At 36.2% G+C, this 19,530-nt stretch overlaps 1 protein-coding gene across 1 annotated transcript in view; it reads left to right on the forward strand.

Moving 5' to 3' along the window:
• Positions 1–19,530, forward strand: part of Kif21a (kinesin family member 21A) — a 144,727-nt gene that overhangs the window by 90,048 nt on the left and 35,149 nt on the right. The window contains exons 11-16 of the mRNA XM_013033483.1: positions 3,839–4,042; positions 14,033–14,120; positions 15,243–15,360; positions 15,782–15,970; positions 16,606–16,805; positions 18,692–18,799. Coding sequence (XP_012888937.1) covers positions 3,839–4,042; positions 14,033–14,120; positions 15,243–15,360; positions 15,782–15,970; positions 16,606–16,805; positions 18,692–18,799 — 907 coding nt within the window. The remainder of the gene's footprint in view (positions 1–3,838; positions 4,043–14,032; positions 14,121–15,242; positions 15,361–15,781; positions 15,971–16,605; positions 16,806–18,691; positions 18,800–19,530) is intronic.

The raw sequence follows: 19,530 nt of genomic DNA on the forward strand, positions 1-19,530 counted from the left end.
TCTTCAGAGAAGTTTCTCTTTAAGTCTTTAGCCCACTTATTATTCGGGCAGTTGTTTCTTTGAAGATTTGTTGTTGGGAGATTTAATTTTTTGAGTTCTAAGTGTATTTTAGATATGAGACCCTTGTCCATTGTAAGGGTAGTGAAGATCTTCTCCTAATCCGTGGGCTTTCTATTGATCTTGCTAGCTATGTCCTTTGCCATACAGAAGTTCTGCAGTTTCATGCACTCCCATTTGTCCAACCTTTCTTTGATTTGTTGTGCTTCTGGGTCTCTATTAAGAAAATTTGGCCTGTACCAAGGAGCCCTAGGGTTTCTCCTGTTCCTTCCTGTAATGTTTTCAGAGTGTCCGCTTTGACTTTGAGGTCTTTGATCCATTTGGAGTTGATTCTGGTGCAGGGTGATGTATAAGGATCTAGTTTTAGTTTTCTACAAGTAGTTAACCAATTTTGCCAGTACCATTTATTGAAGAGGCTTTCTTTCTTCCATAGTATGAGATTCTTATCTCGTTAACCAGAAAAAAGCCAGAAGTGATCTATGCTCAACTGATGGAGCATCACTCTTGAGTGAAAAAGCTAAGAGATAGTGCACAGGCCCTTAGTTTGAATTCTAGGACCAGAATAACAACAAAAACAACAAAATGCTGACCGTTATTTTAGCTATTTATTTTAGTTTTATTTGTTTATAGCATTCTTATTGTGTATCTAAGTGTTGTGCTATACTGGAAATTTAGAAAAGCATATTATTTTGTTGGCCGTTTTTGGTTATGATGAATCTTGACTTTGGGTTTTTATAGTTAACCTAAGTTTTTATACTTAGGTTGCTTTCTGGATTAAAAAAAATGATGATAGTATATTCATAGGTTGGTGTATGATTGCATGCACCTGTAATCCCAGTTACATAGAAGTGATAGGCAGGAAGAGAGGTAGGAAGATAAGTATCCAAGGCCAATCCCTGCAAAACCTCAACACTCAATCAGAAAATAACTAAAGCAAAATAGGGATGGGAGAGTGGCTCAAGTGATAGTGTACTTGCCTACTAACTATGAGGTCGTGAGTTCAAACTCTGGGACTATCCTTTCTTCCCCCAAAGGAGTATTATATTTAGATTTATTTATTTATTTATTTTCATCAATTTTCTTTAAAACAAGTTTGAAGCCATTTAATAAACCCAGAATTCCATACACAGTTATTTAACTGTTTATTTATTTTATGTTTGGTGCTATGGATTGAACCCAGGATCTTGCACAGGCTTAAGAATGCGTTTGGCCCCTAAGCAACACTCCCAGACCTATTCAATAATGTAAAAATAGTGCAATTGTTGTTCATACACACATACATACACACACTGATGCGTATTATATATATACACACATACATATTTACTGATTTATGTATATATGTATACATTTATGTATATTCACTGAATTATTCATACTCTGTCTCTAGTTGGTTTCCAATGTTAGGGATAGTTTTGGTAGACATTGAAAAACACAGAGCTTGTCTATGCAGCGTTGCAAAGAACCTAGCATTTTCCTCTGAGATATTTGAATACATGGAAGAAGCACAAGTAGTACAGTATTAGGACAGAGATCCATAGTTGTCTCTCCTAAGAGCCTTGTCTCACTCACCCACATACCAAATGAACCTTGGCAATTGATTCCATTTGAAATGGACCATTGTGTTCTTAATGGTTTAAATCAAATAGAAGTTTTCAGTATTCCTTTTATTGTCAAGTCTAGACTTTTAATACCTTATTGTTCTGTGTTTTCACATATTGTTGACAATACATACCTTACTGTCTTGTCATGATTAGGTCTACATGAGGAAACAAAAGAATGCTTTCAATGACCAAACTCAAGTTTCCTTGGAGATCTCGTATTTCCCATGCCATGTTTAGGAGCCAGATGTCTGTCAGTTAGGGGCAATTTTGATGAAGGATTGCCTGCAGAGTTTCAAAAATGCTATTATCATGAAATGAATAAGTAACTGGAAACTGAGGGCACCATGCTGCTTTTGTATTTTAAGTTTAAACAATGGGCTTACAAACCATGGATGGCTGCTTGCCACTGGTTAGAACTGAAGTAATCTCATTACCATTGGCATTGAAGATTCTGGGTTTTCTTCATCACTTAAGAATATGATTTCAGATTTATAACTATTCAATCAGAATATTTTAAAATGTTCTAAATCTTAAAGTTTGTGAACATATTTATGAAAATTCTTACCTTTGAAACAAAGTTGGAATGCATTTAAAAGAGCTTTTAGGCCTGGTGTCAATGGCTCATGCTTGAAATCTAAAATACAAAGGAGGCTGAGACTTGACGATTGAGCTTAGAAGCCAGCTTGGGCAGGAAAGTCTGTGAGATTCTTATCTCCAATAAACTACAAAAAAGTCTAAAGTGGAGCCTTGGCTCAAGTCATAAAACACTTTTGAACATAACAGCTCAGGGACACTACCCAGGCCCTGAATTCATGCTTCAGGTATCAGTACGAAAAAAGAAAAAGCTTTTGGAAGTTGGGTGCTTATGGCTCATACCTGTAATCTAGCTACTCAAGAGGCTGAGATCTGAGGATTGCACTTTGAAACCAGCCCAGGCAGGAAAGTCTGTGAGACTCTTATCTCAAATTAATCACACCCAGAAAAAGCCGGAATTGGAGCTGTGGCTCCAATGGTAATGCACTAGCTCTGAGCAAAACAAAACAAAACCAACCAACAAAAAACCAAAAAAACTCAGGGACCATGCCCAGACCCTGAATTCAAACCCCATGACTAGGATAAGCTCTCTCTCTCTCTCTCTCTCTCATGCACGCATGCACACACACACACACACACACACACACACGCACGCACGCAAGCGTGCGCGCACAGGCACACACCTTTTAGAGCTGAAAGTGGAACAATGATGGAAGTAGTAGAGCACCATCCTTGAGTGCAAAAACTAAGGATAATGTCCAGGCCTGAGTTTAGGTACCACTATTAGCATGTGTGTGTGCACATACACACATACACAAGCTTTTAGTACACAAAACAACCTATTTATATAATGTTCCCTATTCCTAGAACAGTGATGTTCATAGAAACAGAAAGAGGGTAGTTGGGTGCCAGTAGCTCACCTATGTACTCATAGCTAATCCGGAGGCTAAGATCTGTGGATTACAGTTCCAAGGCAGCCAGCCAGACAAGTCTGTGAGACTCTAATCTCTAGTTAGACAGCAAAAAGCTGAAAGTAGAGCTGGCTCAAGTGATAGATTGCCAACTTTGAGTGGAAAGCTAAGCAAGAGCAGGTGACCCTGAGTTCTAGTCCTAGTACCCACATTAAAAAAAATGGAAGAAAAGAAACAAAAAGATGCAGAAGATATGATAGTGGCCAGGTGCCAGTGTCTCAGGCCTGTAATCCTAGCTACTCAGGAGGCTGAGATCTGAGCATCTTAGTTTGAAACCAGCTCACATGAGACTTTTTATCTCCCGTTTACACCACAAAGCTGGAAGTGGAGTTATGACTCAAATGGTAGAGCAGAATATCTCAGGGACAGTGGCCAAGTCCTGAATTCTAGCCCCAGGACTGGCACCTAAACAGACAAACAAAAGTCCAACAAAAACAAACAAAAAAAGGAAGGATGAGAGGGGAAAAGGGTAAATTAGTTAATGGATACAGAGTTTCAGTTTGGGACAATGAAAACATTCTGGCCATGGGGGTGGATGGTTGTACAATTGTATCAACATGGTTAATGTTAGAAACCTGTACATTTAGAAATGAATAGGATAGTAAACTTATGTTATATATGTTATCCTGTCATAAAAATGATCTCTACTTAACATATATTTTTATTCTTTAGGGCAAAGTTGCTAGAAAGTGAAGCTGTGAATGAGAACCTTCGAAAGAATTTGACAAGAGCCACTTCAAGATCACCCTATTTCAGTGGCTCCACGCCTTTCTCTCCAACTATTCTGTCTTCAGACAAAGAAACTATTGAGATTATTGACTTAGCTAAGAAAGATTTAGAGAAGCTGAAGAGGAAAGAAAAGAAGAAGAAAAAAAGGTAGCCTTATAAAATTACTGTTACCCGAAGTTCTCTTTTTCTTTTCAAGGATATTTTGATTTGTAATTATGAGTATGCATAATGTCATAAGGAGATGAATATATGAAAGAAATCATTTAAGTGAGTTTACATTTACAATGATACTTTTAAGGGTTTATCTCCAGTTATAGGTAAGTAAGCTTAGCTGTCATAAGTTTTATTTAGACTATGCCAAGATAAAGATCAATATTTGAAATTATTGTATTATTTCTTCAGATAGCTGCTTTTGCATTCCATTCATCTTGCTTTTCCACAAAGCTTGCTATGTAACATTACAGCTCAATGTTTTCACTTATTTTCCCCTTGTTTTCCTAATATCATTAAGCAGTCTCACAGACATTCTAATTCTGTCTAGATTAGTTTACCTAAAGGCTAAACTAATCCATCAAAATGTTGTTTCTCATCTCTGGAGTATTTCCTTTAGGGCTTCAAAGTACAATACATAAAAGTTACTCATGCTTTTTCTGGCTTCCTGAATCTTCCTACATGGAGTAGCTCAGCTTTTTACCACTGCATTAGGTTTTTCTCTTCTTTGGGCCCATGATAACATCTCCCTTTGAAATCAACTGGTCAGAAGGAGAGGAAGGAAAATATAATTTTGACCACTTGTAATGTGTGCCTGGTTAACTGTTAAAAAACTCTTCACATGTTCTTTACATATTGATTCTATAATGCAGTCAAGTAATTTGTTGAGAATATGTTTTAAACATGAAAATCAAATTGAGTTGAAGTATTTCTGGCTACATATTCAAAAGAGGGCTGATGCATATGACTAGTCACGTGTTGTTACAAGGAGAAGCTTTGTAGAACTGTTCATTTTTAGTCTACGTAGTGATTTCTCTTTTCTCCCTTCTCCTCTCCTCTTCCCCTCCCCTCCCTTTCCCTTCTCCTCTTTCTTCCTTCCTTCCTTCCCCTTCCCTTTTTCTTCCTTTATTGTTCTCTTTTTGCCTTTCCTTTCTTTTTCCTTTCCCCTTCCCCTTCCTCTTCCTTTATTTCCCCTTCCCTTTCCTTGGGCTTGAACCTCAGGACTTTGTACCCTTGCTTAGTTGTTTTACTCAAGACTGGTTCTCTATCCCTTGAGTCACAACTCCACTCCTGGCTTTTTGCTAGTTAGTTAGATATAAGAGTTTCTTGGATTTGTCTGCTCAGGTTGGCTTTGAACCTTGATCCTCAGGTGTCAGCCGCTTGAGTAGCTAGGATTACAGGTATGAGCCAGGGGCACCTGGCACATACTGTTTTCTTAGTTTATTTAGAATTTGACTTAGGAAACTACACAATTCTTCCTTGAATAGTCAGTTGATCAAAATATTATTGAAAGTTTAAACTCCTGAGATTTAACTCTGCTTTGATTAAAGTAATTGAAACAATGAGTTCCGCATAACTATAAACCAGGAATTTATGGCTAGGCACTGCTTTTTTGAGATATTAGTATTTCAGTGGATACTTTTCATGGATGACTGATTAAACAGCATTAGTACATGTGTAATCACTAGCTCTCCCCTTATGGAAGGCAATTAAAACTGAACTAATTAATGATCATAGGATTATTGAAACTAGTGTTACCCAACATTTTGCTGGAATGAACAGGACACTTTTGTATGTGACTTATTATTTGTAAAAACCAATTCTGTGGGTGGTTATAATGTCACGTGATATGACTTGTTCTTAAGGCCAAAGTGATTTGTGTTTTTGAATAACAAATAAGTATAAGCAAGGGTATACTTTTCAAAGTCATGAGCTGAGTATGCCCTTTCCTTTTAAGTTCAATTTAGAGACATTGTTTTAAGCACTTGTTGAATCTAAAATAATGAAAACCAGACAGATCACAATAAAAAGGTTTATGATAATTTTTTAGTAATGCTAGATACCCAGACTTAATACCTCTGGTTCAGATTATTTTTATGATAATGTCACATGATAAATGGTTCAGATGGAGAAATATTTTATTATTAATATTTTTGTCCCTGTTTATATCATAAAGGAAACAATTGAAATTAAACAGCAGTTATTTCAAATTAAACATTTGTGAGTATAACTTAACAGGTTTCATAGATGTAATAATTTTTATGATACAGGTCATAGTAAATTTTAATAATAATAACTTACAAAGTACCTGGATTTAAATATTAAGAAATAAGTCAGGAAAATGTTAGTTGCTAGCAGAGATATATTTGGAGAGAAAATATTTATTTACAAAAGAATAAACTAGAAAAGAAGAGAAAGGTTAGGGCTGGTCATGATGTTGCATAACTGTAATTCTAGGTACTTAGTGTGAAAGGCAGAATCAAGACCAGCTTGTAAGTAAGACCTTATTTCATAAAACACAATCAAAAGAGCTGGGGTTATGGCTCAATGGATAAAGCACTATGAGTCTCTGCATTCAATTTCCAATACTAAAAAATCAATTTCCAAAACTAAAAAAAAACTCTTAGAAAAAGAAAGATTAAGAGAAAAGACTCTATTTCCTAAGTTATATAAAGTACTTTATTTAAAAATGCTTTATAAGGCATTTTCACAAAGCTCTGTTGCATTTTTGTAACATTGACACGATATGATTTGTGAACCTAAAAATTTATCTTGTGCACTGTGAACACTATACAACTATAAAAAACCTTGAGAGCCATCTCTGAATTCGTATGATTTTACATATAAATTCAGAGAATTTGATGAAATTTGTCTTGCCACATGGTATGTAGTGTTTGAGATGAAAAAAACAGTAAAATACTCAGTTTAGTAAAGTATTTCATTCATTACATTTAGAACCCAATAAGTCTTTTTCTATGTATAATATAAATTCCTATTTTAAAAAACTGAATTCCTATAAGATACAGAGAGGGGCTGATTAGATTCTCTGTTCCTCCACTGTCATTGTCATTGTCTTCCACCTCTTCCTCCTCCACCACCTCTTCCTCCTCCTCCTCCTCCTCTTCCTCCTCCTTCCTCTCCTCCTCCTTCTCCTTCCTCTCCTCCTCCTCCTCCCCTCCCCCTCCTACCTTTTCCCCTCCTACTCTTCTTTCCCCTTCTCTTCTTCCTTTTCCTCTTTCTCTTTTTCTTGGGCGGGGGGTTTGAGGGGAATAAGTCTTATCCTGGGGCATGAACTCAGGGCCTGGGTGCTGTCCCTGAGCTTCTTTTTTGCTATACTACTTGAGCCACAGCTTCACTTCTGACCCTTTGGTAGTTAACTGGAGATAAGAGTCTCATGGGCTTTTCTGCCTGGGATGGCTCTGAACTGTGATCCTCAGCTCAACCTCCTGAGTACTTTTAATTACAGAAATGGGCCACCAGCACCCAACTCCATTGTCTTTTTGAACTAATTATTGCAATATTTTTAAAAAAGCAATTGGGAAAGCATTTATTATTATTTATTATATTTAAACGTTGCAAATCAAGCAAAGAGAGAGAATGGTGGGTGGTGGGACTTGGAACACCAAGGAAACAGCAGTGGAACTAGATGGCTCAAAAGCAAACATGTGGTTAAGGACATGTCAGCTTTCCAGGGTTGGACAGTGTAGGAGAACTGCATGGTTATGAGAGTGAGCCGATCTTAGGGAAAGGAGGGGTCATGACTTTGCTGAGTTTTGGAAGGAATCTGTATACGAGTAAAGCTGCCACCCCAGGGTTCTAAGTATAAGATATGTATTATATATGCCACTGCAGTAGGCATTTATTGGGCAGAGGTCAGGCTAAGGATGTGAGGAGTTCCAGTGTGCAGGTGCCTCAGTGTGATTAGATATGTAGTTTTTCTATGCCTAGGGAGAAGTTCTCACCTCACACTGACCACTAATTACCTTAAGAAGGAGAGGCCATGGAAGGTACTGGCAAGGAAGCAGACCTCCTCTCATGCTGTCTCCTAAGCTTTGACTAGGGTGAAGGGGAGTGTCGATTTCAGGATTCTGGGAAAGCACTTAAACTTTGACCTGCTTATTGGCTCATGTGAACCCTACATTTTAATATAGATGTCTTGTGTAAAACACACAAACATTCTCTACACTAGAAATAGAAAAGTCCCCAGGGAGTCAGATTCTTTGAGTCCTTTTTAGCTCATTATCACCAATATAAGCCTAGAATAGACTTAAATTTATTTTTTGCTTTTTTTTGCACATATAGATATAGAAATTTGCCATTCATATATTTAATACTTTTGAATATCTAGCCTTGACCTGTAATGTTAAAAACAAAAAACAAACCAACACAAAACAAACAAACAAAACCCCCCAACAACTTCACTTATCCTTCAGACTGCAGTGTATTTGTATTTAGTAGTGTTGAGCTGAAACTTTAGTAGCCCAGATTCTTTAAATATTGGTTTGACCTTCCTGTTTCTAGTCACAATACTCAACCATGTCATCCCAGGCCAGTATCAGTATATAGCCATTTTTTTAAATCAGAAAGATTACTAGTGTCATAACTGCAGTATATAAATTGACTAGGAAGACCAATCACAGACTACAAGTCACATAAAAGCATATATTAAAAAATTAAAATGAAAGTTAAGTGCTGTAGTTTATACCTGTAATTCTGGTTACTCAGGAGGCTGAGATTTGAGGATCCTGGTTTGAAGCCAGCAAAGGCAGACAAGTCCATGAGACTTTTATCTCTAACCAGCAAGAGCCAGAAGTGGAGGTTTACCTCAATTGGTAGAGCCTCAACCTTGAGGGAAAAAGCTAAGCAAAAATAAAAGGCCCTGAGTTTAAGCCTCAGTACTGGGAACAGACAGACAGACAGATAGACACACAAATACACACACACACACACACACACACACGCACACACGCACTTAAAATGAGAAAACTGGCTTAATGAAATAATTTATACCTCAGGCTCCATCTCTTCGTTTTTTAAAATTGATGATTCAAAAAAGCATTTTTGTAATTTCAGGCAAAAATGGAATTCTGGGCATATTGCTATCTGTTTAAAGAGTTTAGCTCATCTATTTTTGGTCAACATGACAAATGTTGGTATACAGTTCAATCCGCTTAGTAAAGATACTCCAAGATTGTGTCTTCTATAAATTCTATTAACAAGCCTCTGCTGGCAGATTATTTTTCTTTAGTGTTCATGCTAAAAACAGTCTTACTAATGGAAAGTACTACATGTCCTATTTTATTTCCATGTTTGCCTTACTTAGGGCCTTTTAATAGTTTCTACATAATAATTAGCATAGTAAACTTGTTAATTGATACTATTAGATATTATTTTTCAGTTTATAAATTATATTTTTCACTGTTAGCATAACACCCATATTCATTTGCCTGTAATATCATTTCGTGTATTATTTTGATATAGGACTTATTTTTTTGCTAAGAATTAGTGATGTTCACATGTAGTATATTAAACCAAAAACAAGTTTTTAAAAAGTAGTAAGTAGAATGTATGTAGTATGAATATTTTCATATGATGGTATAAAGGCATTACTTTGTATAATCCTTTGAATGATGCCATAAAAAGTCTTTGGTAAAGATTTAAAAGGAAGAGTATATTGTTAAAAACAAGCTTTCTTTCTGGGGAAAAATTAAGAGAATTGATCTACTTCAGACTAAAAAAAAAAAACCCCAAAACGTGGCATCCAAACATACTTACTGCTTCTCAACTTATATAAATATACTTTACTATTAAATCATTTCCTTGGGTAGTCTATGTACTCTTCTCAGATATAATACTACCTGATTTTCTGCTTACTTTTTATTCATGCAAAATGTACTGCCTTTTTACTGCTTATTGTCCTTTGATGATATCTTTTACAATTTATTTTAAAGTCTGCAAGCTCATGTATCATTTTTACCTTCTTACCACTTTCGCTTTTTACTGTCTGGTTTTGTCCTTCATTGGCTTGGCCTTCCAATACTGTGCCTCGTGATTTTGAAGGCTACAGAAACTTGAGGAAAGCAATCGAGAAGAAAGAAGGTTGGAATATTTCCCAGGTTTTTTTTAAAAATTAAAATGTCATTGAAATATTTAGTTACCCTGTACAAGAATGTGTTACAGAATTATAGATTGCATCACTCTAGATTAGCTTGTATACTCATAAAAATGATGATTTTTTTTATCAAAATAACAAAATACCAACATTTTAAAAAGTACTTTCTAAGTTAAATATAAAAACCCTTACTAACTCCTTGAATTAATTTCAAGTATTTTCATTTTGTTTCAGAGTGATCTACCATAGTGATAGTATAACAATGACCAAAATATGATAGTATAACAATGACCAAAATATAACAATGACCAAACAAACTCTTGCTATTTGATTTATTTAAAAAAATCACTAATTCTGTATCTTTCAGAAACTTGTGAGCAGAATGGGAATTATTAATTTAGGTGGGAATTTATACTAACTACAGATGGGCTTCTCTATTCTCTTTATCTGGTGCAATCCTATCTGGAAAGCAACATTAAAACAGCAACAAAGCAAAAGGAAACTGTGGCCTTACTTTAGATACAATTTACCAAGCATCCTTTTTTTAAAATTTAATCTTTTTCTTTTTATTGTTATTATAAAAGTGATGTACAGAGGAGTTAGTTATGTAAGTCAGTTAAAGAGTACATTTCTTTTAGATAATGTTACCCCTTCCCTTCCTTTCTCCCAGTTTTTCTGTCCAGTCCTTACCCACAAGTTACCAGGCATTCTTGAAGTTTAACTAGTAAAGTGATTTTTGCTTTTAAAATATATTTTAAGTGAGCATCAAAATCATGACAGTCTCCTTTCTTCCATTTGAAATTTAAGAAATATTTAGAAGCACATTTCTGAACTCTAGATAATGAACACTTGCATGTCATTGATTCAGAATTATGACAATTCAAATAAAGATCAAGTAGTATTTTAATTAGAACTCTTCTTCATATATATATGTATATATATGTATGTATATACATATATACATACATACATATATTAAAACCAGTTCTCCAACTTAGGTAGCTAAATTGATTAAGAAGCCAAGGGCTGGTGGCTCATGCCTATAAACCTGGCTACTTAGGAAGATGATATCTGAGGATCGTAGTTTGGTTCAAAGCCAGCCTAGGCAGGAAAAACCATGAGACTCGTATCTCCAGTGAACCACCAAAACCTGAAGTAGAGGTATGGCTCAAATAGTAGAGTGCAAGCATTGAGTGAAAAAGTCAAGGGACAGAGCCCAGGCTCTGAGTTCAAACCTCAGAAAAAATGAAAAAAATTGATCAAGAAAATAGTTTCAAACAAATATGTAAATATTTTAGAAGCACTACTTTAGAAATTCATCTCTTACATAAAATAAGGACTGGAAAACTTTTCCTGTGTCTTAAAGGACTGGCTTTAAATAGCTTAAATCTTTAATAAGTTTAGTATATACATCCTATAATTATATTCTATATTATAGAGTTTGCTAACATTACTGAACATATATTTCTATAAATCTATAACTTGTCAAGAGTACCTTATGCCTGGAATATAATTCCTAATGTCTGCAGATTACACTAGAATATATCTAATTATTATATGTTTAGGATAATATAGTTGTTACAGATTGAACTTAAGCATGACAATTGTGACATTTCTTCTATTTGGGAATGTCAAACTAAGATACATCATTGAAGTTGTGAGTGGAAGCATTTTGACCACCTTAAAATATACAAGTTCTTTAAATAAAATTAAGTAGAGGTTGCTTCCAGTTTTTATGTGATCAGTGGAGGGTAACAAAAGCAGAGTGTTCTAGAACAACACTTTCCAATCACAGATGTACATAACCATATCTCTGGGGATTCTGGAAAAATGAAAACTCTAATTCAGTAGGTCTGAGTTGGAACCTGATAATTTGCTTGTATAGAAATTCTTAGGGATACTTTAAGGTCTGCGAGCTGAATTTTAAGTATCTAGAAAATTCTAGAAAACTCATTCTGGAAGGCTGTCCTAGGAATCAGGATACGTAGCTTTAGTTCCCTTGAGTAGATAAACTTCCCCAGGCCACAGTTTCTTTTGTATTTGTCTAATGAAAGCATTAATTTCTAATATTCCTCTGGCTCCCAAAATTCTGACTTTAGATAAAGTACAGATTTGAATATCTTCCAATGCTGCTTAGATGGATGTTTTAAACATCCATTTGCCTCAGATTATCAAGGAAAACTTGAATATTTGAGGTACAATAATGATAAATACCAATTTTCTTGTTAAAAAGCTTAAGCCTTGCAAGTGATTTCTACAGGTGAATGAACCATGGAAAGCTATAAGTGATGATTTTTCTACAAACAGAGTAGCCTGGGCAATTTATGTGATACTTAATGTACAACTGAAAGGTATTGTGGATGTTGTGATTGTAGGGTGCAGGAGGATGTGTTGAGTCCAGTGTTCAGAATAAATTTGTTGTGTTGTCTATATGTGAATAAAAGGAAATAAAAGATGGAATCTGAAGTAATGAAGGAACCAACACTGAAAATTCTATGCTGTAGCAATCTCAGGGGAAGAAGGGGAAGGAACAGGGAGATACCCTTTTGGTAAATTCTTCTTTTTTAGCCCTAAACCTTGGGCCTAAGCCTCCAGTACAGCTGTTTGGCTAGTTTTATTGTATGGCAAGAAAAATTCTTAGCTGTATGGGTGTGTTTGTGTGCGTGTGTGTATGTGTGTGTGCATGCTTGTGCATGTGCATGCACATGCACACACACATGTGCACACTGGTACTGAGGCTTGAAGTCAGTACCTAGGTGCTGTCCCTTAGCTATTTTGCTCAAGGCTGGTGCTCTTCCTACTCTTCGAGTTACAGCTTCACATCTGGATTTTTGGTAGTGAATTGGGGATAAGAGTTTCATAGACTTCTCCTGAGACTGGCTGGCTTCAAACTGTGATCTTTTCCTCAGATCTTAAGCTCTTAAGTAGGTAGGATTACAGGTATAGCCCCCACTTCTAGGCTTAGAGGGTCTTTCTGAAGGGTTCCTAGTTTTTTCAAGTTCATTTTTCTCTAATATAATGAAATCCAGTACAATGTACTTGATGTTTGTCATGGCATTTATTGGTGATCTTGCCTCTACCTTTCTTCTCAATTTGGAAAGGAAATTCTGATTAAGTTTTATAACTCTTTCTAGAGGAATTTTATTTGGAAAATACTGCCTTACTTGAGTATTATTTTTATCCTTAAAGATTTAAAAATGTTATGATAGCACAGAAACATCTAAATGTGTTGAGTGTTCACACTTGATGAATGTTGACGTGTAGTGAACAGAAGTGTAGTCTCTCTGCATAGTTGATTATGGTTGCTAAGTCTCCAAATAGTTTGGATAGGCAAAAACTTTATTTAGTGTGGTCTACTGCCTTCCTGTCATGACCATCAAGGCTGAATTATTTTAACTAGAAACCTGATCTGATGCTAGCATGTAATTATGGCTATAGGTATTAGACGTGGTGAATCTGTGGCAGACCCTGGAATTTCCTCTTTTATCAGAGAATTATGTCAGGCAGTTTTGGTGTGGAATGGGTCACTTCCTCTGTGAGAACATAACAAGAAAAAAGCCAATACTACATGTATGGCCTCAGAAAATAGCTGAACACTGAGGCACAGTCTATAGTCATTTTAGGTAGAATTACTTCCAAATCTTTACATTTATTCAGACATTAATAAAAATGTAGTTTACAGCTTTATTTGATGAAAGTTTTTGTTTTAGGCGTGAAACTAAAATGTTTTTCATTTCTTGTATTGTAGTTAATTGGCTATTGGAGTGACCAGTTCTTAACTTAGTATTTCTAGAAAATAAGCTTTTTTTTTACTGTTGTAAATGATGATATTATTGAATGAGTAGTGACTTGTATTTTTCTCTGAAGCATTAGACAGCATAATTTCTCTTAGTCAAGTTACAACTTCTTTGTTTCTTTTTTATAAATGATTTACATTTTTAAAGAAGATCTGGTAAAAAAAATAAAGTGAACAATTTTCCTTTGCATTGTAACACTGTACATTTATCTTCCTTCCTTCATTTACTTATTTTTAGTGTGTCTGGAAAAGATGATAATGCAGACACTGACCAGGAGAAGAAAGAAGAAAAGGGTATTTCAGAAAGAGAAAATGAGTTTGAAGTGGTAAGTGTAGTGGAATGAACTTGTGGACTTTAGACACTAAATTCATTTGTTCTTGGTTGCTAATGAGTGCACTAAGTTACATGTAGAAGAATACTATTTCCTTGAGGACTTCTTCTCTCCAGCAGCATAAACTATAAAGTCTTGATAAGTCTCTGATACATATATATTTCTGTGTGCTGGTACTAGGATTTGAACTCAGAGCCTAGGCTTTGTCCCTTAGCTTTTTTGCTGAAGGCTAGTTCTCTACTACTTGAACCACAGCTCCACTTCTGGCTTTTTGGTGGTTAATTGAAGATAAAAAGTCTTATAAACTTCTTCCTGCTTGGGCTGGCTTTGAACTGGGATCCTCAGGTCTCAGCCTCCTGAGTAGTTAGGATAACAGATGTGCTAATAAGATAACATGTATCCTGTAAGCATCTTGTGAGTGTAGAGATAGAATCCGATGAGAGATGAAATACTCTCTCATTCATGACACAGTTACCAAGCTGGGTATTGATATTCTAGTTACTCAGAAATCTGAGATTTGAGGCTCATGGTCTAAAATCTGCCCAGATAGACCAGTCTGTAAGACTTATCTCCAGTTAACCAATAAAAAGTAGAGGTGTAGCTCAAGTGATTGAGCATCAGCCTTTAGCAAAAAAGCCAAACAACAGCCGGGCGCTGGTGGCTCACGCCTGTAATCCTAGCTACTCAGGAGGCTGAGATCTGAGGATCGCGGTTCAAAGCCAGCCCGGGCAGGAGAGACCCTGAGACTCTTATCTCCAATAAACCACCAGAAAACCGGAAGTGGCGCTGTAGCTCAAGTGGTAGAGTGCTCGCCTTGAGCTGAAGAGCTGAGGGACAGCGCCCAGGCCCAGAGTTCAAGTCCCATGACCGACAAAAAAAAAAAAAAAAAAAAAAAAAGCCAAACAACAGTCAGAGGCCCTGAGTTCAAGTCCCAATATTAGCATACATATATACATACACAGACACAATTATTATATAATACTCTTCAAATCTAGGCATAATGTTTGAACTAATTAAAAGTTATTTTTTTGGTATGCTACTATGCTTTCTACTCTAGTATTTCTCTCACTGAGGCAGTCAGTTTGCTTTGCCAAATTGTCACAAATTCCGTTTCAGGAAGAGAGTCAAGAAGTGAGTGATCATGAGGATGAGGAAGAGGAGGAGGAAGAGGAAGAGGATGACATTGAAGGGGGTGAAAGCTCTGATGAATCAGATTCTGAATCAGATGAAAAAGGTACTTAAAACCCTCAGTAGCAAGGCTGAAAGTCATTTTGAGGAGTTATTTAAAACCTAAATGAAAGTCCCTTAACATTCTCTGTTTCATCCTTATTGAAAGCAGCTTTTGTGACCACTGACCTACATAAACCCTTCAAGGAGACTCAGGTGCTGAAGCCAGTGAGGTCTTCCTTTCCTAACAGGATTTAAGCATACTGTGATTTCCATTCTTTAGTACAAATAGTATCTGTTGTCCTGACCAATGGGAACATTTCTTTGTTTGTCTTTTTAGATTCTCATTTATCCAGAGAATTTCCCCACTAGGTACAAAGTGAATACCCAGTAGAGATGATGCTTTTACACACTTGTTTGATAGGTAGAATTAATGACATTTTGGCCTTACCCCCATTTGTTTTTTTCCTTATTTCTCTTATAAATAGCCAACTATCAAGCTGACTTAGCAAATATCACTTGTGAAATTGCAATTAAACAAAAGCTAATTGATGAACTGGAAAACAGCCAGAAAAGGTTGCAGACACTGAAGAGGCAATACGAAGAGAAACTAATGATGCTGCAACATAAAATTCGGGATACTCAGCTGGAAAGAGATCAGGTGCTCCAAAATTTGGGTAAGATTTCTTTGTCTTTTTCTTTTTTTGGTGCCAGTACTGGAGCTTGAACTCAGGACCTCTTTCACTTGGCTTTTTTTTTTTTTTTTGGTCAAAGTTGACACTCTACCACTTGAGCCATACCTTCATTTCCAGCCTCTCTGCTGTTTAATTGGAGATAAAGTGTCTCACAGAATTTTGTGGATGAAGCTGGATTCAAACTGTGATCCTCAGATTTCAGCATCCTGAGTAGCTAGAATTGTAAGCATTAAGCTAGAGAACCCAGCAAGAATTATTTTTTAATGTAGATTAAAGTTCAAACTCAGTCATCAAATGGTATTGTTTCTTTGTAAGTTAGTTCCTGCTTTTCATTGAAAAATTATATATGATTTTGACTATTTTTTGGCTAAATAAGACATGTTAATATTACATGTTAAATATTGTTATTTATTTTAGATACTGCTATCTTCCTAGACTATTTCATTATTATATTCAAAATGTACTAGTTTGCTTTATACTTAGTATATTGTTAAGTAAAAACTTTAATAATTGTTGAAGTATAAGTGCTTTCTTCTTCAGTGTTCTAAGTTGTGTAATGTGATGTAAAAAATCTATGTCTCACAAAATCAAATGTAAATATCCTTTGGTTCATCTAGGTTCTGTGGAATCTTACTCAGAAGAGAAGGCAAAGAAAGTCAAGTCTGAATATGAAAAGAAACTGCAAGCCATGAATAAAGAGTTGCAGAGACTTCAAACAGCTCAAAAAGAACATGCAAGGTTGCTTAAAAATCAGTCTCAGTATGAAAAACAGCTGAAGAAATTGCAGCAGGATGTGATGGAGATGAAAAAGACAAAGGTATTGATTTGGCTTAATGTTGATGATGCTTTATGCCATATTATTTCCCTATTCAGTAACAACCCAGAACTACAAAGGGTGTACTTTCCTGTGACTGTTAGAAGTTCTCATCCAATAGGCATTCTCATCAAAGTCTTCCTTGAGTAAGCTCAAAACCATGTGCATAAAGCACTTCTAGCCTGCCAGTGGTGGCTCATGCCTATAACCCTAGCTACTCAGAAGACAGATCTGAGGGTCATGCTTTAAAGCCAGTTTACGCAGACAAACCAGTGAGACTCTTACTCTGATTAACAAGTAAAAAGCCAATAATGGAGGCATGACTCAAGTGGTAGAGTGTCAGGCTTGAGCAAAAAAGCTAAGGGACAGCACCCAGGCCCTAAATTCAAGGCCAGGCCCTCACACACATGCATGCATGCATGTACACACACACATATGCACAAGTACGTTTATGGATATTTCTCGTATTAAATCTCTTCTACAAGGCTAACAAGGATAAAAAATAATCATACATGCAAAAAACTTGAATAAAAAAACAACACTATGTTGATGGTGTACTTTCAGATATTAAAACGGGCTAGGAAGGTGGCTTAGTGGTAGAGTGATTGCCTAGCATGCCTGAAGCCCTGGGTTCAATTCCTCAGTACCACATACACAGAAAAAGCCAGAAGTGGTGCTATGCCTTGAGCAAAATAAGCTCAGGGATGGTGCCTGAGTTCAAGCCCCCGGGTGGCAAAAAAAAAAAAAAATTAAAACAGTTGGACACTGAGCCTTTTATATATGTTTTCCTAGTCATTTTTCCCATTTCTCAAGAGGTAGCAGCTACCTTAAATTTATTATTTAACTTTCCCATTCATGGAAAAGTGCAAGTTTTCTTTTCTTAACCAAAGAGTATGTGATGATTGTATTGGTGTTTTTCTTGTGGGGTTAATGTAAAAATCTAAACATTTAAATAGCTGGCAAAGTCAAGTACTTGTGGCTCACACCTGTAATCCTAGCTACTTAGGTGACTGAGATCTGAGGATCAAGATCCAAAACCAGCCTGGGCAGAGAAATCTGTGGGATATCTCCAAAATCTCTTTAACCACCAAAATACGGAAGTGGAGGTGTGACTCAAATGGTAGAGTACTGACTTTGAGTGAAAAAGCCAAGCAGTAAATATGAAGCCTTGAATTTAAGCTGCAGTACCAACACACACTTGCGCACACACACACACACACACACAATAGCTGTCATGGAAATGATGGAGGAGTGATTAAATGATTATCTTGTATTATCTCTGATAACACCAACAATAGTTGAAAATAATTTAGTGCTTACTGTATATCAGACTCTGTTTTAGGTAAGCATGATCAGGTTGTAATGTCATTGAATTCCTACAACAGAAAAAAATATTGTGGTTGAGCTGGGAAGTGGTAGCTCACTTCTGTAATCTCTGCCACTCAGGAGGCTGAAGATCACAGTTTGAAGCCAGACCAGGCAGGAAAGTACCTGATACTCTTATCACCAGTAAACTTCCAAAAGCTGCAAGTAGAGTGGAGGCTCAAGTGGTAGCCTAAGCAAAAAAGCTCAGGGATAACACCCTGGCCCTGAAAGCTTAACCTGAAGAGGTAAAGCAACTTGTTCAACACAGCTACTGGTAATGAGTACCAAATTCCATTTTAATCAAATCAACTGAATGTTGAGTATGCAAAGAATAAAGTACTAAATAATTTGTTAGAAATGTAAATGTATTAACCCTGAAAAAGTAAGAATTTACTATTTGCAGTATGTAATGCAAGTCCATATTTCCATGATCAGTATTTAGAATTCTAAGAATTTGCTTCCATCCCATGGTTTCTTTAATGAATTTAATAATGGAGTAAATAAATGTATATACCTAATTTTAGGTTCGTCTCATGAAACAAATGAAGGAAGAACAAGAGAAAGCCAGGCTGACAGAGTCTAGAAGAAACAGAGAAATTGCTCAGTTGAAGAAGGATCAGCGTAAAAGAGATGTGAGTAGATTTTACTCTTCATTATGTAAGAATATTATGCATGGAACAAAACTGTAATCAATAGAAGAAACATCTCTCATTATAATTATTGCAGGTTCAGGGCAGTAAGTAAGCACTGATTTTTATGAAAGGATATTTGCTATAGTATGCAGATTATAGTAATTTAATGTAAAAGTTTATGAAAAAACCAATTACTGGGGCTGGGAAGTTGGCTCAGTGGTAGAGTGCTTGCCTCGCATGTATGAGGCCCTGGGTTTGATTCCTCAGCACCACATAAGCAGAAAAAAAGCTGGAAGTGGCGCTGTGGCTCAAGTGGTAGAGTGTTAGCCTTGAGCTGAAGAGCTGAGGGACAGCGCCCAGGCCCAGAGTTCAGACCCCACGACCAGACCCCCCCCCCAAAAAAAAAAGACCAATTACTATAAACTTTATTTGTGGTGTATTTCTTAGGTGATGAGATAGTAATAAATGGTTAATGTTTCAATATGATATCCGAGGTAAGTTCAGGGTGTTTCTAGGGATTGCTATAAATTCTTCTTGCATAGTAACCAGTCCTCACTATATGACACATTTTGAGAGTTCTATTTCAGTAAGACTTTTGCTTTTTTGTGTCAGTACTGAGGCTTGAACTCAGGCTCTGGGCACTGTCCTTTAGCTTTCCACTCAAGGCTGGCTATCACTTGAGTCTTGAGTCACCAAAAAGCCAGAGGTAGAGGTGAGGCTCAGTTCATAAA

The sequence above is a fragment of the Dipodomys ordii genome, unplaced genomic scaffold, assembly GCF_000151885.1.
Source record: "Dipodomys ordii isolate 6190 unplaced genomic scaffold, Dord_2.0 Scaffold170, whole genome shotgun sequence".
NCBI classification, from domain to species: domain Eukaryota; kingdom Metazoa; phylum Chordata; class Mammalia; order Rodentia; family Heteromyidae; genus Dipodomys; species Dipodomys ordii.